Here is a 23,986-nt window from a genome sequence, read left to right as displayed (position 1 = left end):
GAGAAATTTTTATTGAAGTGGATTGTCATTCTATCTGAGATACCATTCAAAATGGATAAGTTAAGACAAGTCATGTTTGAAATGGATAAGTTAAGACAAGTCATATTTGAACACAAGATCTTCTAACTGATAAATTGACAAGACTTTAGGAACACGAGTTTTAAAATCATCGTTTTAAAGTTGGACATTCTCTTATCTTCATATTCCAGTTTGTAAAGAGTATGTTAAAGAAACAAGTCATCTATCCACATATCAAAGGCACGTTGTATTTACCAAACCTATAGGAAAAAGTGGGTTTAAAGGAATTTTGATCCTATGTAATTAGACTAATATTAGATTCCAACTTGTTCATCAAACTTTTGTGTATCGTATTCATGGTAGAATGTCTATAAGATAATTAGTTCAGTCTGTCACATTCTTTCAAAATATACAATTTTGGAAAAGGTTGAGCTAGGCTGAGTTCTGGATCACTACAAGTTGTACTGGACAACACAGAACAAATCACAAACTAGACCATCTCCGATGTATTTTGTTATTTTCATCTCTAAAATAAAAGAATTATATAATAGATGTGAAATATGCTCCAATATATTCTTTTAAAATAGCAATCTCTAAAGGTAGAGTAAAAAATAGAGAAATGATATTTCTTCCTCTATAAATAGAAGAATAAATAAAGATCTCTATTATAGAGAAAAAAATAGAAATGGATTGGAGCAGTTTCACCTCCAATAGATTTTTCTAAAATAGCAATCTCTAAATGTAGAGTAAAAAATAGAAAAATAATATTTCTTCCTCTATAAATAGAAGAATAAATAAAGATCTCTATTATAGAGAAAAAATAGAAGCCGATTGGAGCAATGGGTTGGAGATGCTCCAGAACTGCAAAGAGAATCAACCAAGAGAAGGGAGAAAGAATCTAATTGGCGAAATTCCAGATTGGTTTTTTCCGGTTTAATTGATTTATCTAGAAACAAATAGATCGGTTCAATCTTAACCGGTATGGGCCTTGGTGGCCCTGCAACAGCGGCTTGATTTATTCTTCTTTCGAGATGGCACTCGCAGCAAGAGATACATTAATTAGGTGATGATTGTTTTGTTGGTTTTTAGTGTTTGGTTTTTGGTTTTTAGTTTTTGGTTTGTGTATTTCAGTTTTTGGTTTTTAGTTTTTAGTTTTTGATTTTGCAGTAGATTTTAGTTTTTTGAAAAACTTGATTGGTAATTTTAGATTTTAGTTTTTAGTTTTTAGTTTTTGGTTTTTGCTTTTAAAAATAATAAAATAATAAAATATTAATAATAATAATAAGTTTATTATGGAAAAATAAGAAAGAAGATACTATTATCAAAACACTCTCCAAACTTATTAAAAAATTATTGTAAAACAACAATATCAAACATAAAATAAAAACTATCTCGAATCCCACAAAGATGCAGAAATTTACTCTATTAACATTCAGATATTTTATGATAGTTTTATCAAAATTAAGTTTTGTTATAATTAGCATAGATGTAATTTACTCTATTAAATAAAAAAAATGTGACCATCAGTTTATTATTTGATCAAATATTTAAATAGCGTCATAACTTTAGTAAAACTATGCTGTGTTATAATTAAAATATATGAAATATGCCTTAGGTTTATATAGATGTGCTCAAGAATTATTATTAGTAATCAAGCATGAAAGTGCCTTAAGTATTAGCCTAGTGATTTATCTATTTGGCTCACGTGCGTTTACCAAAACAAATGCATCGTACGCCCTGTTCTAAAAATCGGCCGCCGCCTAGGCGGCCGCCTAGGCGCTACGCGTCGCTTTTCCGCCCCGATTTATGTCAAATCGGTTTAAAAAATCGGATATCCGATTTTTTCCGCCTAATGACCGCCTAGCCGCCTAAATGACCGCCTAGGCGGCCGCAATCTATTTTTTTTTTTATTTTATTTTTTTTTTATATTTTTTTTAATTTTTTTTTAATTTTTTTTATTTTTTTTTAGTTTTAATAATATTTTTATTTGTTTATTTGATCTAAAATTTTATAAATATCATTTATATTCATAATTTTGATGAAAATTACACTATATTAAGTTTATATATTCTATTTGTGTGTTTTATACAATCTTAAACATGAAAATGTATTAATGTTATACATAATTAAAGATTAACATGTTTTATAACATAGTAAACCATCTAAAAATTCCGCCCCGCATAATTTCCGATTAATCCCCGATTTTCTCTTTAGGCGCTAGGCCCAACCCGACCGCCCGACTAGCGCCTACCGCGTTCCGGAACAGGGATCGTACGTGGTACATTTTGTAATAATAAATAAATGTAACAAAAATTCTAACCAAAAACTTGAAAAAACTGGTTTTTGGCTTTTGTTTACAAATTGACAGTTGTTCTAAAAACTAATTTCCCTAGATTTTAGGAAAACTATTTTTCAAAAAACTTGATTGGATGAAAAAAGGTTTTTGGAAAAACAAAAACCAAAAACTATCCCAAAAAGGGCAAATTTCCAAAACAACACATTTCTAAGTTTATATCACAAAAATAGCATTCAAAAGCTAAAATGACCAAAATAGCACATTTCTAAGTTTATTCTTTGAAAATTTTAATTTTTTTTATTTTTCAAAATTTGAAATCTTATCCCCAAAACCTCATTTCTTAACTCTAAACCCTAAACCCTAAACTCTAAACCCTAAACCCTAAACCCTAAACCCTAAACTCTAAACCCTAAACCCTAAACTCTAAACCCTAAACCCTAAAATCTAAACCCTAAACCCTAAAATCTAAACCCTAAACCCTAAACTCTAAACCCTAAACCCTAAACCCTAAATCTTAAACCCCACCCTTTAACTCTAAACCCTAAGTATGTGACTTTTGATAAAACATTAAGTGCTATTTTTGTGACTTTTGACCTTGAGTGCTAGTTTGGGAACAATGGTAATGATTACCCCGAGCACACGCAATGGAGCCGTAGACAGTCAAGTGAAATCCAATCCACGAAATAATTTGATCTATGGGCAGCATCATTGTGGTAAAGGTCGTAATGCCAGAGGAATCATCACCGTAAGGCATAGAGGGGGAGGTCATAAGCGTCTATACCGTAAAATAGATTTTCGACGAAATAAAAAAGACATATATGGTAGAATCGTAACCATAGAATACGACCCTAATCGAAATGCATACATTTGTCTCATACACTATGGGGATGGTGAGAAGAGATATATTTTACATCCCAGAGGGGCTATAATTGGAGATACCATTGTTTCTGGTACAGAAGTTCCTATAAAAATGGGAAATGCCCTACCTTTGAGTGCGGTTTGAACTATTTGATTTACGTAATTGGAAGTAACCAATTAGGTTTACGACAAAACCTAGAAATCGATCACTGATCCAATTTGAGTACCTCTGCAGGATAGACCTCAACAGAAAACTGAAGAGTAACGGCAGCAAGTGATTGAGTTCAGTAGTTCCTCATATAAAATTATTGACTCTAGAGATATAGTAATATGGAGAAGACAAAATTGTTTCAAGCACCGACAGAACCATAAGCGCCCCTTGTTTCAAAGAGAGGAGGACGGGTTATTCACATTTCATTTGATGGTCAGAGGCGAATTGAAAGCTAAGCAGTGGTAATTCTAAAGATTCCCCCGGGGAAAAATAGAGATGCCTCCTACGTTACCCATAATATGTGGAAGTATCGACGTAATTTCATAGAGTCATTCGGTCTGAATGCTACATGAAGAACATAAGCCAGATGACGGAACGGGAAGACCTAGGATGTAGAAGATCATAACATAAGTTATTCGGCAGATTTTGATTCCTATATATCCACTCGTGTGGTACTTCTACCATATATAGAAGAATTCTACGATATATATAAGATAAGATCCATCCGTATAGATATCATCATCTACATTCAGAAAGCTGTATGCTTTGGAAGAAGCTTGTACAGTTTGGGAAGGGGTTTTGATTGATCAAAAAGAAGAATCTACTTCAACCGATATGCCCTTAGGCACGGCCATACATAATATAGAAATCACACTTGGAAAGGGTGGACAATTAGCTAGAGCAGCGGGTGCTGTAGCGAAACTGATTGCAAAAGAGGGGAAATCGGCCACATTAAAATTACCTTCTGGAGAGGTCCGTTTGATATCCAAAAACTGCTCAGCAACAGTTGGACAAGTGGGAAATGTTGGGGTAAACCAGAAAAGTTTGGGTAGAGCCGGATCAAAATGTTGGCTAGGTAAACGTCCTGTAGTAAGAGGAGTAGTTATGAACCCTGTCGACCACCCCCATGGAGGTGGTGAAGGGAGGGCTCCAATTGGTAGAAAAAAACCCGTAACCCCCTGGGGTTATCCTGCGCTTGGAAGAAGAACTAGAAAAAGGAAAAAATATAGTGAGACTTTGATTCTTCGTCGCCGTAGTAAATAGGAGAGAAAATCGAATTTCTTTCTTCGTCTTAAAAAAAATAGGAGTTAATTAACTGTGACACGTTCACTAAAAAAAATCCTTTTGTAGCAAAGCATTTATTAAGAAAAATAGAGAAGCTTAATACAAAGGCGGAAAAAGAAATCATAATAACTTGGTCCCGGGCATCTACTATTATACCCACAATGATTGGCCATACTATCGCTATACATAATGGAAGGGAACACTTACCCGTTTATATAATCGACCTTATGGTAGGACATAAATTGGGAGAATTTTCACCTACTATAAATTTTAGAGGACACGCGAAAAATGATAATAGATCTCGTCGTTAATTAAATGAATTCAAAAAAATGAATAATGAATATAATTTTTTTTTTTAGTGAGAGGTAAACCTTATGATAAAGAAGAAAAAGAAGAAATCATATACTTCCGTATATGCTTTAGGGCAATATATATCTATGTCTGCCCACAAAGCACAGAGAGTTATTGATCAGATCTGTGGACGTTCCTACGAAGAAGCACTTATGATATTAGAACTTATGCCGTATCGAGAATGTTATCCCATTTTTAAATTAGTTTATTCTGCAGCAGCAAATGCTAGTCACAATAAGGGTTTCAAAGAAACCAATTTAGTCATTAGTAAAGCTGAAGTGAATCAAGGAAATACGGTGAAAAAATTAAAACCTCGGGCACGAGGACGGAGTTACCCAATAAAAAGATCCACTTGTCATATAACTATCGTATTGGAAGATATATCCTTATATCAACAATATGAAGAATATTTAATGTATTTAAAAAAACCTGGATGCAGCAATGAAAACATAAATCTAACATGTTACGATACATATAGTAGTGGAGGCCCATGGGACAAAAAATAAATCCACTTGGTTTCAGACTTGGTACAACCCAAAGTCATCATTCTATTTGGTTTGCACAACCAAAAAAGTATTCTGAAGGTTTAGAAGAAGATAAAAAAATACGAGACTGTATTAAAAATTATGTCCAAAAAAATATAAGAATATCCTCTGGTATGGAGGGAATTGCACGTATCGAAATTCAAAAAAGAATCGATCTCATTCAAATCATAATCTATATAGGATTTCCTAAATTATTAATTGAAGATAAACCCCGAAGAATCGAAGAATTACAGATGAATGTTCAAAAAGAACTTAATTGTGACAATAGAAAACTCAACATTGCTATTACCCGAATTTCCAATCCGTATGGGCATCCTAATATTCTTGCAGAATTTATAGCTGGCCAATTAAAAAATCGCGTTTCTTTTCGAAAAGCAATGAAAAAAGCTATTGAATTAACTGAACAGGCGAATACAAAAGGAATTCAAGTACAAATTGCAGGACGTATCGACGGAAAAGAAATTGCACGTGTTGAATGGATCAGAGAAGGCAGAGTTCCTTTACAAACAATTGAAGCTAAAATTGATTATTGTTCCTATACAGTTCGAAATAAAAATTTGGATATTCGTAGATGAAGAATAAAAAAACTTTATTTGTCTTTACATTTTATCCAATGATAAAAAACGAAAACTATGTAGTATAACACTATAAAGAAATAAAAATAAAAACTTGTAGTCTTCTTTTTTATGTTTAAGAAAAAAAAAAAAGCAATTCTATAAGGTTGAATAAACATTTCCATCAAAACTCCTTTGATATAATTGCTATGCTTAATGTGTGACTCGTTGGTTTAGGGTTAGATTACGATAAAAAAAAAAGAACTTACCAACTAATAACTACAGCATTAATAAATAACCTAAGCAACTCATTGCTTCGCATTATCTGGATCCAAAAAATTAGTCAAGATATGATAGGCTGATCATATCATTGGAGCAACTGACTAAAAAAAAGAATAAAGAAAGATGATTATTAAGTTATGAAAGGTAATCAAAAAGTATGCGGATAAATGGAAGGATGAAAGAAAGAGCGAAAAAATTGAATATTAATGATATATGATTCCAATTTGGAAAATCTATGAGGTCACTGTAAGAAAAGCAATGTAATAAAGCATCAATACAGATTCATTTATAATAATTAGATAAATCTGTTCCGAAAACAAAAAATTAAGAGCCTTGAGCCAATAAAAACTGAGAAAATTGCCTCAAAAAAAAAAAATTCAAAATTTCATGTAAAAGCTCCATTGTAGAATTCAGGCCTAATGATTAATCAATAAGCGATGGGAACGACGGAACCCATGAATATATAGGATTCTAGTGAACAAGAAATCTTAGTAATTCATTGGACAGGATAGCGGAATAAACCAGAAACTTTATTATCTATTCTGATTTCTGATTTTGATTCTGAGACCTCGGGGGATAAACAGCAAACTTAAATAGATATTGAAAGAGTAAATATTCGCCGGCGAAAAATTGGTTTTTTTTTCAAATAAAAACAGTAATAAAAGATGAAAAAAACAATGAAAAAAATAAAATAAGGATTTGTTATAATATTCTAACTCTAATAAAAATTACATTTGTAATGATGATATTACGTTATTTTTAAATAAATCGAAATAAAATTGATCTTTGATTCTATTTCAAAAAAGACATACACAAATTTAGAAGAGATAAGATGAAATAAAAAAAATACCATGATTAATAGGATTAATCATTAACTACATCTATATCTTAATTAATCCTTTTATTCGCGAGGAGCTGGATGAGAAGAAACTCTCACGTCCAGTTCTGCAGTAGAGATGGAATTTCTCATTTAGAAAAAACCCATCAACTATAACCCAAAAAGAACCAAATTTCGTAAACAACATCGAGGAAGACTAAAAGGAATATCCTCTCGTGGGAATCGTATTTGTTTTGGCAGATATGCTCTTCAAACACTTGAACCCGCTTGGATTACATCTAGACAAATAGAAGCAGGGCGACGAGCAATGACACGAAATATACGACGTGGTGGAAAAATTTGGGTACGTATATTTCCAGACAAGCCAGTTACAGTAAGACTCGCGGAAACGCGTATGGGTTCTGGGAAAGGATCCCCAGAGTACTGGGTAGCTGTGGTTAAACTAGGTAAAATCCTTTATGAAATGGGTGGTGTACCAGAAAATATAGCCAGAAAAGCTATTTCAATCGCGGCATCAAAAATGCCTATAAAAACCCAATTCATTATTTCTGAATAGGAATATAGAATGAAAAAGCTAAATAACATTTAAGGATAAAAAGATTATAAGTTTTTTTTTGACAAACAATATTTTTTTTACTTCGTCCTTTGCACTAAAAGAAGAGATACAAAAATATGATTCAACCACAAACCTATTTGAATGTAGCAGACAACAGCAGGGCTCGAAAATTGATGTGTATTCGAATAATAGGAGCTAGTAATCGCCGCTATGCTCATATTGGTGACGTTATTGTTGCTGTAATCAAGGAAGCAATCCCAAATACTACTCTAGAAAGATCAGAAGTGGTCAGAGCTGTAATTGTACGTACTTGTAAAGAACTCAAACGTAAGAATGGGACGATAATACGATATGACGACAATGCCGCAGTTGTCATTGATCAAGAAGGAAATCCAAAAGGAACTCGCGTTTTTGGGGCGATCCCACGGGAATTGAGACAATTAAACTTTACTAAAATAGTTTCATTAGCTCCTGAAGTATTATAAGACCTAAATATCGATAGTTAATATAGGATATGATTAAAAAAATGGTATTGAAATCAAATTAATTATAATTAATAGATTGTGTATCACGCATATACCCTTAATAATTTTATATATTAATAATTGAATTCATATATTAATATATAATTCGTCTCTATTTTTATATAAATAAAAGAAAAATAACATGTTGATTATATCAAAATTATAGAACAATTAAGGAATTTTAACTTATCATGGGGAAAGACACTATTGCTGATATAATAACCTCTATACGAAATGCTGACATGAATAGAAAAGGAACAGTTCGGATAGGATCGACTAACATCACCGAAAGCATTGTTAAAATACTTTTACAAGAGGGTTTTATCGAAAACGTAAGGAAACATCGCGAAAACAATCAATATTTTTTGATTTTAACCCTAAGACATAGACGAAATAAGAAAGAATCCTATAAAACGATTTTAAATTTAAAGAGAATAAGCCAACCGGGTCTACGAATCTATTCTAACTCTCAACGAATTCCACAAATTTTAGGCGGAGCACACGCAATGGAGCCGTAGAATACGACCCTAATCGAAATGCACACGCAATGGAGCCGATAAAAAATTCTCGAAACAATCAACCTCTTATTTTAGTCTAACTAGGCGTTGTTTCCCGCCATTTCAGAAGCGTCGCCGGCGTCTTTCCCGGTGAAAGTTCCCGCGCAATCTGTACACTATATTCCCTTAACCTCCCAGTTCCCATCACCACACTCTCTCACTTTCCCTCCTTCTCTCTCTCTCTCGTCTCTCCACCTTCCCTGTTCGCTTGTTCACTCTCCGCATGGCGCCGTCTCGCCGTCAGATCAGCGGAAGGTCTCCGCTGGTGAATCCTCAGCGTCAAATCACCTCCTTCTTCGGCAAATCCGCTTCATCTTCTTCTCCGTCTTCATCGCCACTCTCCAATCACAAAACCCCCAAATCTAACCCTAACCCTAATTCTCCGTCTCCGTCGCCACTCTCCAACACCAAAACCCCCAAATCAAAACCTAACCCTAACTCTCCGTCTCCATCGCCTCTCTCCAATACCGCAACCCCCAAATCTAACCCTAACCCTGATTCTCCGCCACTCTCTAACAATAAACTCCCCAAATCGAATCCTCCTGCACGTAGTCCAAGCCCCGGTCCGACGACTCCTTCTCCTGTACATCCTAAGCTCAAGAAGCCACTTCTAGTCATCGGACAGACTCCTTCGCCTCCGAAATTTACGGAAACTACGTATGGAGACGAGGTGGTGGGGAAGCAAGTTAGGGTTTACTGGCCGTTGGACAAGAAATGGTATGAAGGGAGCGTGACTTCGTACGATAAGGGTGAAGGTAAGCATATGGTTGAGTATGAAGACGGGGAAGAGGAGTCTTTGGATTTAGGGAAGGAGAGGATCGAATGGGTGGTTGGGGAGAAATCAGGAGCGAGGTTTAAGCGATTGAGACGAGGCGCTGCTTCGGCTTTCAGAAGAGTTGTGACGGATGAAGATGAAGATGAGGAGATGGGTAATGTGGAAGAAGAGAAAGAAGATAAAAGTGATGGTGATGATTCTAGTGATGAGGACTGGGGAAAGAACGTGGGGAAGGAGGTGTGTGAGAGCGAAGAAGATGATGTGGAGTTGGATGCTGAGGATGATACGATGGATGAAGAAGAGCTGGTGGAGGAGAAAGATGAAGAAACTCCTTCCATAGCTGACTCTAGAAAGCGGAAGAAGACTAGTGAAGTAGCGAAACCAGGTGGTGAGAAGAAAAGCAAGACTGATAAAGAAACTACCTTTAAAGGTTTTAAGGCTTCTGTTGTGGAGCCTGTGAAGCAGACTGGAGAAGGTAATTCGTATAATTTGCACTTTTTTTTGTTTGTGACACTTCAAAGTTTTATCTGTTTAGCAGCTGAGAATCATGCATGTGTTTCTTGCATTTACTTTGGTTTAAGATGGTGTCCTTTGTTGGTTGCTAAATCTCATCTTGTCTTACCGCAGCTGATAGGGTGGTCAAGGGTTTGGATGATAACATGTTGGATGGGGATGCTCTGGCTCGATTTGGTGCGCGTGAATCTGAGAAATTTCGCTTCATGGGAGTGTAAGTCTTTCACAAATTTGGTCCATCATCATAGAGGCTATTTGATACGGTGGGTAGGAGTAGAAAGAATCTAGAATATGCACAATTTTGGTCCATCATTATAGAGGCTATTTACTTAAGTTTAATTTGTGTGTTTTAAACAACAATTATCAGGAACATCTTCGCATGATCCCTGTTTTAGCTAAGTTTTAATGGGTTTGTTCTTGTACATCATTTCTTGCAAGCAGAGACCGAAGAGATGCAAAAAGGAGACGCCCTACGGATGAGAATTATGATCCGAGGACACTCTACCTTCCACCTGATTTTGTAAAGAGATTAACGGGAGGCCAGGTAAGAGCACATGGAAATCTGCTTCATGATATTTGATGAAGCTATTCAAATTTTACTCATTTGATTTTGCGGCTTCTTTTTCAGAGACAATGGTGGGAGTTTAAATCAAAACATATGGACAAAGTTATTTTCTTCAAGGTAGACCAAGAAGTGATCAATTAATCAGAACTTATTTATTAGTGGGAGATATGGAGATTAAATGGTTTTCGTTTGATGACAAGCAGATGGGTAAATTCTATGAGCTTTATGAGATGGATGCGCACGTTGGGGCCAAGGAACTTGATTTACGGTACATGAAGGTAACTGATTTTTTATAGCTCATTATTGTTGGTGCTTTTCGATGCATCTTTTAAAATTCTATAAAATGACAACGGATTGATATCAAATCATGCTAAAAAGGTCACTATGTATTTACCATTTGCCCTCTCTATATAATTTTTTTTTTAAAGCACCTGATGTAGATTTTTGTTTGTAGGGAGAACAACCTCATTGTGGATTTCCTGAGAAGAACTTTTCTGTAAACATCGAGAAATTAGTTCAAAAGGTTTGTTTCCTGAAACATAGCAATCCAATCTAAGTATGATTTTTTTTGTGTGGGAAAAAGTCACATTCATGGGCAGAAGTTATACTGTTGGATAGAAAAAAGTTTGATTGAATTGAATGGATCAGGGCTTTCGGGTTTTAGTCGTGGAGCAAACAGAAACACCTGATCAGCTGGAGCGACGCCGAAAAGAGAAAGGCTCCAAGGATAAAGTAAGTCCCACTATGAATTTTGTTATAGTAGGCATCATCACTTTTTAGCCAATCAATTTGATTGCTAGTGAAATTGAAATCCATTTACTACGGCTGGTGCTATTTTTAGAAAACTATGATAGGGAGGATTCCTAGTGACATTACTCCTGTTTTTGTAGGTTGTGAAGCGTGAAATATGTGCAGTTGTTACAAGAGGCACGCTTACAGATGGGGAGATGGTATTAACTAATCCAGATGCATCTTATCTGATGGCGTTGACTGAAGGAGGAGAGAGTTTAACTGACGAGAAAGCAGAGCACAATTTTGGTGTATGTTTGGTTGATGTTGCAACAAAGAAGATAATCCTGGGGCAGGTGGGTTCTTTACTTGAATTGATTGAAAGAAAAGCGATGCATGTTTAGCATATGTATGCATGTTTAGCATATGTACCATTTCTCGAACATCTCTCTTAGTAACCGTGTCTCTGGATATTTTCGGCTTTTGAATATTCTATCCTAATTGATGGCATTTTTTTCATTTTGTACCAGTTCAAGGATGATCAAGATTGCAGTGCATTGTCTTGCGTGCTCTCTGAGATAAGGCCGGTGGAAATTATTAAACCAGCTAATATGTTGAGTTCTGCAACAGAGAGAACAATAGTTAGATACACCAGAAATCCCTTGGTAAACAATCTGGTTCCACTTTCTGAGTTCTGGGATGCGGAGAAGACCATACATGAAGTTGGAACTTTCTACAAAGGAATCAGATGTGAACCGTCTTCTGCTTATTCCGGTGAGGAAAAGATTCTAGGGGATCCATCCCTTAATGAAAGTGGTTCAAGCTTCCTTCCAAAAATGTTGTCTGAATTAGCATCTGGAGATAAGAATGGTAGCCTGGCACTCTCTGCTCTTGGTGGTGCCATTTACTACCTGAGACAAGCTTTCTTGGATGAGAGTCTACTTAGATATGCCAAGTTTGAATCCCTGCCATACTCTGATTTCAGCAACTTTACTGAGAAACAGCACATGGTTCTTGATGCTGCTGCTCTTGAAAACCTTGAGATATTTGAAAACAGCAGAAATGGAGGCGTTTCGGGGTAAAGTATCTCAGCCTTGCTACATATTATCAAACGTAACTGATCTGTTCCAAAACTAAAAGTGAGTGTTGTCTTTTGAAGGACGCTGTATGCACAATTGAATCAATGTATCACTGCGTCTGGGAAACGGTTGCTGAAAACATGGCTGGCAAGACCTTTATATAATCCAGAACTGATTAAGGAACGCCAAGATGCTGTAGCAATTCTTCGGGTGAGTCTTTAAATTATTGCTTGACTTTATATGCTGCTGATGTGTGGGGTATGTGTTACAAGCAATGGCATCTATTTTCTGGAAATAAATTCCTTAATATTACGAAGCTTACTCTGCATGCAGCGTTAGGACTCTCATTTATGCTATTCCTCTGACAACTCTATGTATTATGGTACTGTCTCTACTTTCAGGGGGAAAATCTCCCATACTCGCTGGAATTCCGGAAGGCGCTGTCAAGACTTCCAGACATGGAGCGGTTGATTGCACGTATCTTTTCTAGCATGTAAGTGATTAGCTGGATTGAGATGTCATTTCTTGCATTTCATGTTTATATCAGTGATCTACTGAACAATTTTGTTAAAATAAAAATCTATGTGTTACATGGTACAGTGAAGCTAGTGGAAGAAATGGAGATAAAGTGGTTCTATATGAGGATGTAGCAAAGAAGCAGCTACAAGAGTTCATATCAACTCTACGTGGTTGTGAAACAATGGTAGAAGCATGCTCGTCCCTTCGTACTAGTTTGACGCATGATAAATCCAGACGCCTGCGTCATTTGCTTACTCCTGGTATCATCAATACTCTCCATATTCACATTCTTAGACTGATAACTCCACAGCGTCTTATATACTTTTTATGCCAGGTCAAAGTCTTCCAAACATATCACCCTTCATTAAGTATTTCAAGGATGCTTTTGACTGGGTAGAAGCTCACGATTCTGGACGTGTAGTACCTCATGAAGGAGCTGATGAAGAATACGATTTTACCTGCAAAACGGTAAAAGAATTGGAAGTCAGTTTGACGAAACATCTGAAGGAGCAACGAAAATTACTCGGAGATGCATCGGTGAGAACTACTTCCATATATGTTTTTTGCCCCTTAAATGCCTAATCAACTGGGGATGCTGATCAGAGCTTTGTTCATTTTGTCCAGATAAAGTATGTTACAGTTGGGAAAGACGAATATCTCTTGGAAGTTCCTGAAAGTTTAAGTGGGAGTATTCCTCAGGATTATGAATTATGCTCATCCAAAAAGGTAAACAAAATTGCTGATGTATCCACACTATAAAGAGAGCTTGATTTAGTCAAATGGGATTTTCCAACTGTTTACATCCATCTTTTCAGGGTGTCTTTCGATATTGGACTCCTACCATCAAGAAATTATTAAAAGAGCTAGCACAAGCGAAATCTGAAAAAGAGTCGGCTCTAAAGAGCATTTCGCAAAGATTGATTGGACGTTTCTGCGAGCATCAAGAAGAATGGAGACAACTGGTTTCTGCAACAGCTGGTATGGACAAATTCATGTTTTATAATTTTTTTATTTAAATTCCAACTTAAGTTTGTCTTTTCTTTTAAGAAGTGATAGTATCTTCCTCAAGAAAATGATTTTTTCCTCGTGGGTGTTAGCTCTGTGGGTGATGGTTTTGAGCCTTTCGTTTTGAGCATTTGTTGAGCCAGTTAGAATTAAATCGATTCCACGATTAATAAATTGAGTTCCCTGCAATATGTTGTTGTGAAATAGAACCTGCTGCTGCAGGTTAGATCTTTCTATTTGAGTTGCATCTTATCAGCAAGAGATTACTTGGGTAGAACATAGTTTAATGGAATTAGGCATGGAAACAAAGTGTGCGCTTAGATCTTACTATGGATGCGTTGTTGACATGAATCCATTCGATTGCAGAGCTAGACGTGTTGATCAGCCTCGCTTTTGCAAGTGATTCTTACGAAGGAGTAAGATGCCGTCCAGTAATATCAAGTTCTAAATCTGTTGATGTTCCGCACTTGTCAGCCACTGGTCTAGGGCATCCAGTTCTGAGGGGTGATTCATTAGGCAGAGGCTCTTTTGTACCAAATGATGTAAAGATTGGTGGGTCTAAGCAGGCCAGCTTCATCCTCCTCACAGGCCCTAATATGGGTGGAAAATCAACCCTTCTTCGCCAAGTTTGCTTGGCTGTGATCTTGGCTCAGGTAACTCCATCATTTTTTAAATAATTTGAAGGCTAATGGACCTTGACTCATTTAATGTTTGATGAAAATGACTTCAAGCAATGACGATTTTTTTCACAGATTGGAGCAGATGTCCCAGCAGAAACCTTTGAGCTTTCGCCTGTTGACAGAATATTTGTCCGGATGGGTGCAAAAGATCATATTATGGCAGGACAAAGCACGTTTTTAACAGAACTATCAGAAACTGCTGTAATGCTGGTAAGTAATGTTCATACTGTTTGTCAACTTCGGTTACAAGAAGCTTTCATCAGATTAATTTGATACTTACCACTGTTTTTGATTATTTTGAGTTCTGCTCACATGTATTGTTAAACTATGATAAATACCAACAAGAACATTGATATAAGGTTATAATGTCATAATATATGCAGTCATCAGCAACTCGAAACTCTCTGGTGGTGCTAGATGAGCTTGGACGAGGAACAGCCACATCAGATGGACAAGCCATTGCGTATGTTGAACCATTACTTGCGTATCTTGTTTCTGAGACATACTGCTAGTGTTCTGTTCACTTTAATCTAAAATTTTATCTTTTAATTTTTGTTACAGGGAATCCGTACTTGAGCACTTTATAGACAAAGTGCAGTGTAGAGGAATGTTCTCTACTCATTATCATCGTCTCTCTATGGATTATCAAACCAATCCACAGGTATTGTGGAAAGTGTCTGGTTCAGATAGTGATCAATATGATTATGCGTTTAGAAGACTTGTTGTGACAATCAATCATCTGATTCTGATTGTTTTTATTGTGTACATTCTGAAACTTTGGATAATAGGTATCGCTTTGCCATATGGGATGTCAAGTGGGAGAAGGAAGTGGTGGAGTGGAAGAAGTTACATTTCTCTACAGATTGACGCCTGGTGCATGTCCTAAAAGCTATGGAGTTAACGTTGCTCGCTTAGCTGGTAAAATAACCTCCCCTCAGAACTTTTCATTTGAAACAAAAGCATTCAGTGATCATTGTTCTTTTCTCTCCACAGGTCTTCCAGATGATGTACTTCAGAGAGCCGTGATAAAATCCCAAGAGTTCGAAGGCTTATATGGTAAAAACCATAAAAAGGCTGATCGTAAAATGGCAGAAATGATAAAGCGGATCATCAGTGGTGTTGCATCAGATTCTGATACTGCAACTTCAAAGCACTTGCTGTCTGAGCTACACTACAAGGCTAACACTTATCTCCGGCTAAACAATTGATTTAGATGCTCTACGCCTTTAGGATTTGCTGTTCAGTTTGTAAGCATTAACCAAAGCTCGATCAATGAGATTTCTCATGTCACAAAACTAAAAGCTTTGAGTATATACACTTTGGGGTTGGGGTTTCATCTCCGTTCGTGAAGTTTTTTGGGGGTTTCAGACTCTTTGTAGTAGGTAGGATCGGTCAATTTTGTGTATATAATGATGAAAGTTCTCACAGATTCTGCTTGAACAAACTTTTATTTGGTTTAACTGAAAGTCCATTAAAACAACAATCATCTTTACAATACTAACCAATGAATCCACGGAATATATCTCCTAACATCCAAAGAGACTTTGTTGAAGGCCATCATTTGAAAGGCCAAACCATTTTCTGGATGAGGAACATTATACATAGCACCTACATACATGCATTGCAACTGGACAAAGAAACAACACATGATTACTGCTTCATCTTCACAGCCACAAACTTGGTATTTACTATCAACTTTCATACATTTTTTATGATCACATCTGCTACTGGAATTGCACCACTTAATAATTTCCACAGAAAAAAAAACTTATTTTATTTGGTGCTTAAACCCTCCATACATGTTCTTTCAACTGTTTGATCGAAGGAATCATTGCTGCTTCACGAAGCTGGTCTCCTTTAAACAACTGAGTCGCCAACCAGTAATCTAACTTAACAGAATAATCACACCATTGTGGTTTGTTTCAAAAAAGATAAAAGATAAAAATCACCATTGTGGTTATGCCTCTAAACTGAAAAATCATCTTCATGTACTATTGGATGGATCTTTAGAATGAGCAGAACATCACAACGATAAAAGGTTATTAATGTCCCACCGTTTGGAAGTTTGATCAGTTAACTCAGCAACCTTTAAATTAAGATCAACTAGAATATTCTTCATCAAAGGCGCTATCAATCTATCATCACATAAAGCAAAAATCCAGATATTCAAAGATTTGTCATTCCCTGTTAACTGTCTAAGACCATGAACAAGTACTCCCTTCCAAACAAAATGCAACACCAAGCAAAGGATGGTCTAACTTCTAACTCAGCAGCCATAAAACTATGATCATCATAGTATCAATCATGAACCTGAAAACGTTTCATGTTTGTTTTGTTTTGCTTTATAACAAAATTCACAATTGTATCTTTTATAATATTTTGAAAATTTTAGTTGATACGATTGAAAATGAGATTTATAAATACATAAATACATTTTCAGTATTTCTTAAATAGAATATTTTCCTTTTTATTTAACTATTAAGATGAATATAATTATTAAAAAAAATAGTAACTAAAATCATGATAAATTTCCTAATATAAATATGATAAGGTTTTAATATTATAATATTATTAGTTAAGATTTAGCACACAGTATAATGTCAATAGAAAAAGGTAAAAAAAAAAAATTAATTTGATGAAACTGAAAAAAAAAAATCAAAACAACTCTTAACTTCAAACCAAATAATAATTATTAAAATATATATTTTATATTCTCAATAAAATAAATTATCAATATATTATTAATTATATATCTAGTATACATATAAACATATTACTATATACTTTTATATTTTAGTTAATCAGTTTATTTGGTTTGATCATTTTATAAGCAAACTATATTTGCCGTTGGTAAAAAAAAAAATACATATGGTACTATATAATATTACCAAAATTAAATTAATTATTTCGGTTAGATTCAGTAACACTCCTAATTAAACAATCCATATTTTACATGGATCCGAAAAGATGATTTTACTTTTCGACTAAAAGGCCCAAACGTTTATGGGATGGGACCTTGCGTGTATAGGATTAATAAAGCCACACTCTGGTTCGGCACCAACGTGGGTACGTTTGTGATCTCTGAATCCGCAATGCTTGCCGTTTTCATGTTTCACCTTGGCTTCTTTCGTCTTTACTCGACCTCGAAGCTAAATTAGAATCTCTCAAGATCTCGCTGGCGATTGAGGTGTGTGGTTGGGAGGATCGAGTGAGTGAATCATGTTCGTGATAGATTGGTTCTATGGCGTTCTCGCTTCGCTAGGGTTATGGCAGAAGGAGGCTAAGATCTTGTTCCTCGGGCTCGATAACGCCGGCAAAACCACCTTGCTTCACATGTTGAAAGACGAGGTTCGATCTCTCGATCTCGATCTCTTCTAATTAATCCGATCCTGTTTCGGGATTGCTCGATTAGATTCGATTTGATCTTAGATTCGAACTTCCATGACCTAATAGATCTTCAATTTTGCTTGATGCGTTGTTTTAGTGATAGAGAAGTTTCTCTAAGTTTGTGACTTTGATTTAGGAACCTTTGTTTGCTTACTGCTTTGAGTCCTTTGTTAGCTCAGTCCAGATTCAATTACTATGTGATTTTGAATTTTGGTGAAACAGAGATTGGTGCAGCACCAGCCGACGCAGCATCCAACATCTGAAGAACTTAGCATTGGTAAAATCAAGTTCAAGGCTTTTGATTTGGGTGGTCATCAGATTGCTCGCAGGGTCTGGAAGGATTACTACGCTAAGGTGAGCATTATCTTTTTACTGCCCATTTACCATATAGGCAAATTCATCATGTTTTATAATTTTTCACTCTAGCGTAATTTCCACTTATCCTTGTCGAAGATTGGCTATTAAGCTTTTTTCAATATGCACTAGGTAGAATCAGAATCTGTATCTCCATATATTCATGAACCATTAATATGCTGCATATCATCTTTTCTTTTTTCTTTTTTTTTTTTTTTTTAGAGCTTTTATGAACCAAGAGTACTCAAGCCATCTTTAGATTTTTACTTCTGTGTATTCGTCTGCTCACTCTTCACCTAATCACTGCCCCTCGTAAGAGATCGATGTTGCACACTTCTTCCCAGTGAAAGCTTGGTTTGTAGTTTTGCTCATGTTATGTAATTCATCGCATCATGTAGTTAACCTAGTCGAAGATTGATTATAAAGCTCTTTTGATAAGCATAGTAGAATCAGAATCTGTAACTCCAAATGTTTCTTCGACCTATTCAAGCTAGGCAGAGTTTTATGAACCACTAGTTTCGATGATGTACTCTTGTTTTTTTCTTTCGCAGGTGGATGCTGTGGTCTACCTAGTGGATGCTTACGACAAGGAGAGATTTGCTGAGTCGAAAAAGGAGCTGGACGCACTTCTCTCAGACGAATCTCTAGCCACCGTTCCCTTCCTCATCCTAGGAAACAAGATTGACATACCATACGCTGCATCAGAGGACGAGCTCCGTTACCATCTCGGCCTCTCCAACTTCACCACGGGAAAGGGTAAAGTGAATCTAGTGGACTCGAACTTAAGACCATTGGAAGTTTTCATGTGCAGCATCGTCAGGAAGATGGGTTATGGCGAAGGCTTCAAATGGCTCTCTCAGTACATCAAGTAAACTAAAGCCAAGACTCCAACAACCTCATGGTGTTGTTATGGCTAAATCGTAAGTTTCTATATTGTCTCGTCTTGCTTTTTTTAATGTTTTGTAAGAAATGTCGTGAAACTTAGCTTCTCGTTTGCCTGGTTTGTTTCTATTTGTAGTGATTTTTTTTAATAACATTTACATGTTTCGTAATTTATACTACTATTTAAATAAGGTAAAATGTTTGGATTTTAACGTTTATTATATACTATTTAGTTTGTATATATGAATGAACAATCGATAAAGTAAAGGATGGAACCGTTTAACGAACTCAATACAATACAAACCAAACCATTTCATGTGTGTATATATTCACACATATACTTGGGATCATTCTGATCTGAGAATGGGTAACGCTATCGGTTCTTTGAAGTTGGAATCGTCGGTGATGACTTCCACTACTCAACAACTGTATTATCCGAGGGAAAAGTACAAAACTTGGAGGAAGAAAGGAGTGCAGCTGAGATCATGACTAGAGCAAAGAATCAATAAAAGAAATTTTAAAGTATCAAATCAGTAAAAGGATAAAGTCTGTATGGCATGTTCAAACATCGTAAATACAACCAAATTTAAGCAAAAAAAAAAAAAAAAACATCGTAAATACAAGTATGTAAGAGATTTTTTTCTTCTTATACTTTCATAAGATCGTAGAAGACACCTGTATATATGACAAATAAGTGTCGCCGAAATTTTGGTATATGATTAAAACATTTTTTTGTTAAAAACAGTATATGTAATCTATAAAATGAATTTTTAAATGACGTTTCTGTCAACTAAATTTAAATGCCTTTAATGGAATTTGTCCAAATAATCTGTCAACCAAATGGATACTTATGCTAAATCCAGAAACAGAAACAAAATTGACATTAAGCACATCACCTCCATTTTCTGATTCAAAGTTGCTACTGCAAACAAAATATTATATGTGTCAATATATGACAATCGTATGAAAAAATATTTCATCTGTTACTATAATATAAAGTTAACTACTTGTAAATTTAAGTTCATAAAAAAAATTCAAGAAAATCCTTGGAAACAAAAGTGTTTGCATGTGACATGTGAAAAGCTCTTCTTCATGCACGTGTCCTCCCTCTTGAGCAACTTTTTCTTATCTTGTTTTGCTACAACATGACGTCATATCAGCTGATGGTCTCGGGATATGATTGGTTCTTTTGACCAAAATATGATTGGTCATGTTGCAAATCTTATGCTAAACATAACATTATTTTTTTTGAGCAACTTCTAAATATAACATTAATAAATTCCCATAGTTGGTGATAAATCAGAGTTCATTCTCCGCCAAAATATGAAATATTAGTATTTGTAGCAAATGTGTATATATATATAAGCGAGTGCCCTTGACATATTTTATTTTCTTATCAGTTTTATTTAACGGATTTCAAAACACAAAATTATCAATACGAATTTTTTGAAAACAATTTTTTTACATTAAGTCTTTTCTCAAAACAAAACAAAAAATACTTAAAGCAAAAAATATGTGTCATATACTCACGATGATAATATAAAAAGTGAAGTAACATAATATTAAATTTATTCTAACGAAATTTTACTTGTTAACAACATTTTAAATTCAGTATTTTGTCTTTTCATAATCGTTTTTATACTCTACTACAGATTTATGTGTACCTATAGCTTCCATGTTTTTCCAGAAAAGTCTCCCTTATATCTTTTTTTTTGTCAACTTCGGGCCACAACGGGCCGGCCCGTTAGCCCATTAACCCCAAGAAGGGGAGGCTCCTTCCATTGGAGCAGAGGAGAGATTGAACCCTTGATGCCAAGGTGAACTTTGTCGCAAGGCATGGCCACTGGGCCATGATCATCTCGGCAGTCCCCCTTATATCTAATTATGGTTAAGTTAGTGTCTAGACGAGCAAAAATATTAAAGCCTAAACTCCCAAAAGTAAATGCAGCGATCTAGCATGATAATAAAAATACATTATCATGTGAATGTGGGTGAAATTTGGATAAGGGAATCTTTAGGGATTCACAACAAGTTTTCGTCATTTGACACTCTTAACACATTGAGAATTAAAGAGATTACATTTATATATCTATTTTAGTTAACTAAATAGCTTAAACAGCAAGTTACCAGTTGATGCGATCTCATCAGAAGGGTTAATATCTCACTACTTTAGATTTTAGTTAATATCACAACAAAACGATTATGGTCAAGTCAATATATAGTTGCGTACAACTAACGAATAAATCAGAAATCAGTGCAACTAATGGAACCACTCATAAGATTACTTTCACATCTATGTAAAATTTCATTTTATTTTAATAAAAAAAAACATGCAACTGGTTGAGGTTCGACTAATCTCTCTGGGATAAATATAATCGTCAAATACTTCATTCATCTCAATTTGTATTACATTTCACACACACACACACGCATATATATATATGTTAACACTGAATACATCATATCATTTCTGTTTTTCCGGGAGGACTCGTAATTTAGTGGATAGTTATTTAATTTTTTTACACCAAGTTTAAAATTTGATTCACAGAATATATATTTTTTTTTATAGATTATATGGTGTAAAGTTTATAAGTTTTTGAGTGCAACAAGCACAACCGTTCATTATGATTGTATGTTGTGAATATTATATATTCATCAAGAATGTCGTAAATACAAAATCGTCCGTCAATCAAATATTAGAGAAAAATATATTTCGTAAAACATTGTCCGTAAAGTTGTTTATTAATATCATATATGTTGCACGTAGTTTATCAATATTTCAAATATGCTATTAATTTGATTAGTAGTAAATACCAAAAAAAACATTAAAATCTACATTATAAACATGTATCTGATGACAAAAAAAAAATATGTATCTAGATTTTACAAACAAAGCATTTGGAAATTAAATGTTGAATATATTCAGTAGACACTACTTTGAATTTACAAAATAAGATAATAGAGAAAGTAACAACATAATATCATTAAACAGTATTCAATTTAAATGCACACAGCCATCACAATTTAAACCTTTTTTCAGAATAGTGAACAATAAAGAGAGCCTACAGTTCTGAAAATTAATATAGCTGATTTTTTCGTTTATTTTTATAAAAAGTTATTTATTGTATAATCAGGAAGCTCCACCAAACAACAATTAGACCATGATTATCGTAGGATTTAAAAGGGTTTCTTAACCAAAACTAGTGGCGGACTCCACCGAAAATTATAAAAACCGATGATAGAAACAACAAAATAAGGATTGATCTTTATGGGATTTTTGCACTGTTTGCGGACCACACTGAAACGTGGCGATCTGCGATTGATTCGCCTTTTAATTAATTTTTTTTTAATCAAACAAAAAGGAAAAAAAAAATTAAAAAACCCATAAAGATTATAGGGTTAATGATGCTCTTACGCCGCGGCTGTTCGCCGTTTCCTGCAGAAATATAAGAAGGGATCCAATGAGATGGAAAAAAGTCGTTCATTCCAATCAGTTTTTATTTTCAATTTCATCTGCCATCGTTTTATACTACTTTACATTGACATATGCATTGATATTTGATTTAGTCTATTACCAACTACGAACAAAAATACAAATCCAACAGCTGATGATAATTAATATTAATAGCATATGCTAACGACAGAACATGTAAGTAGTTAATTTGGAGACTTTTCTTATTTTCTCATACCAATCAAACATATAAACTTTCTGAAATTTCTCAAAGATCAAACGTTCAAATTAGTTTACTCTATAATTTTCCCTTCAAAACGAATTTGTATTTACTTAGATATTCGTTTATGGAAGAAGAAAACAAATGTTTTTTTTTTTTGGTAACTTAAGAAAACAAATGTTTGTATTATAAAACACAACATGTGTTTGCCCACTTGACACATTAATGACTCGCTCTCTAACTCGGCACTTTGTGTCCAACATTTTTAATTTGATGTAAATTTATATAATAAATTTAGAAACCCACCATTATGTTTACAAAAAAAACCACCATTATGTTTCATGTCACAATTTTTCTTAGTAATATATTTCGTTATGGATCTTCTATTATGTGCACACCAACACGAACTAGCAGCCTTAGCTGTACATCAAGAGAAGACAAAATAATTACGATAGAGATGCATATTTAATTATTAATAAGTATTAATTAAGTAACTACTAGGAGAAAATGATAAATATATACGGAGTACTATAGTTGTCCAAATATATATATATGGAGTACTGTAACTGTAAACACAAGATCCACAAAACTACAGTAAATCAAAATTGCTAGTCAATTACAGCCAATTTAACCACGATCTACTCTGGAAATCATCGGATCACAACATACCAAGACACATAAATAAAGCAAATAAATACATAATAGTAAAGTAAAAAGAAATGGAAATGAGGTTAAGAGCTGGAGACCTGAGCTGTGAATACATGTCTGTATAGAATGAAACCAAAGCAGACTCTTTAATACATAGAGAACTTGTCATGTTATTTTGCACTTGTCATCTTATTTTGCAATTATGTACTCTTTGCTGGACCTTTTCATGTACTGTAGCCCAATTCAAGACTTCATAATAGAAACTCATACATAATTATTTATTATAATACCACAATTATTTATTATTCCTAGGATATGAGATATACATACTGTATATAATAATAATTTTGTGAATACCACAATTATCGGTCATTATTTTTAAAAAATTATCGGTCATTGTTATTTGTTAACTTTCTCAGAATAAAAAACATGTTCCGAAGAGAATTGTTGGTGCATGCAATGCAAGGGTATCGAATCATATACCTAGAGCTCTTGTATTTGATTGACCAATAATTATATAGTTA

The 23,986-nt window shown here is 34.6% G+C and overlaps 2 protein-coding genes across 2 annotated transcripts; both read left to right on the top strand.

Moving 5' to 3' along the window:
* The first annotated feature begins 3,993 nt into the window (after positions 1-3,993).
* Positions 3,994-15,980, top strand: LOC106426511 (DNA mismatch repair protein MSH6). The gene is made up of 21 exons (XM_013867221.3): positions 3,994-9,905; positions 10,058-10,157; positions 10,385-10,487; positions 10,572-10,625; positions 10,712-10,786; positions 10,963-11,031; positions 11,157-11,240; positions 11,399-11,593; positions 11,768-12,315; positions 12,397-12,526; positions 12,718-12,809; positions 12,917-13,095; positions 13,170-13,372; positions 13,460-13,561; positions 13,651-13,813; positions 14,207-14,493; positions 14,593-14,730; positions 14,904-14,983; positions 15,082-15,181; positions 15,309-15,438; positions 15,514-15,980. Exons 1-21 carry the CDS (start codon positions 8,879-8,881, stop codon positions 15,726-15,728), a joined length of 4,074 nt encoding a protein of 1,357 aa, XP_013722675.1. The 5' UTR covers positions 3,994-8,878; the 3' UTR covers positions 15,729-15,980.
* A 1,588-nt stretch (positions 15,981-17,568) lies between these two features.
* On the top strand, positions 17,569-19,361 carry LOC106426518 (GTP-binding protein SAR1A). The gene is made up of 3 exons (XM_013867233.3): positions 17,569-17,868; positions 18,130-18,261; positions 18,813-19,361. Exons 1-3 carry the CDS (start codon positions 17,740-17,742, stop codon positions 19,131-19,133), a joined length of 582 nt encoding a protein of 193 aa, XP_013722687.1. The 5' UTR covers positions 17,569-17,739; the 3' UTR covers positions 19,134-19,361.
* The last annotated feature ends 4,625 nt before the right edge of the window (positions 19,362-23,986 follow it).

This window comes from Brassica napus, chromosome C3 (genome assembly GCF_020379485.1).
Source record: "Brassica napus cultivar Da-Ae chromosome C3, Da-Ae, whole genome shotgun sequence".
NCBI lineage: Eukaryota > Viridiplantae > Streptophyta > Magnoliopsida > Brassicales > Brassicaceae > Brassica > Brassica napus.
Note: the sequence above shows the minus strand (reverse complement) of the source record. Positions and strands in the feature narration are given on the sequence as shown.

Bases quoted from the DNA above. Each gene is read 5' to 3' on its own strand.
- LOC106426511 (XM_013867221.3), top strand. From the start codon at position 8,879: ATGGCGCCGTCTCGCCGTCAGATCAGCGGAAGGTCTCCGCTGGTGAAT. The intron at 10,787-10,962 runs GTAACTGATTTT...TTTTGTTTGTAG, and splicing joins TTGATTTACGGTACATGAAG to GGAGAACAACCTCATTGTGG. The intron at 12,527-12,717 runs GTGAGTCTTTAA...CTCTACTTTCAG, and splicing joins ATGCTGTAGCAATTCTTCGG to GGGGAAAATCTCCCATACTC.
- LOC106426518 (XM_013867233.3), top strand. From the start codon at position 17,740: ATGTTCGTGATAGATTGGTTCTATGGCGTTCTCGCTTCGCTAGGGTTA. The intron at 17,869-18,129 runs GTTCGATCTCTC...TTGGTGAAACAG, and splicing joins TTCACATGTTGAAAGACGAG to AGATTGGTGCAGCACCAGCC. The intron at 18,262-18,812 runs GTGAGCATTATC...TTTCTTTCGCAG, and splicing joins GGAAGGATTACTACGCTAAG to GTGGATGCTGTGGTCTACCT.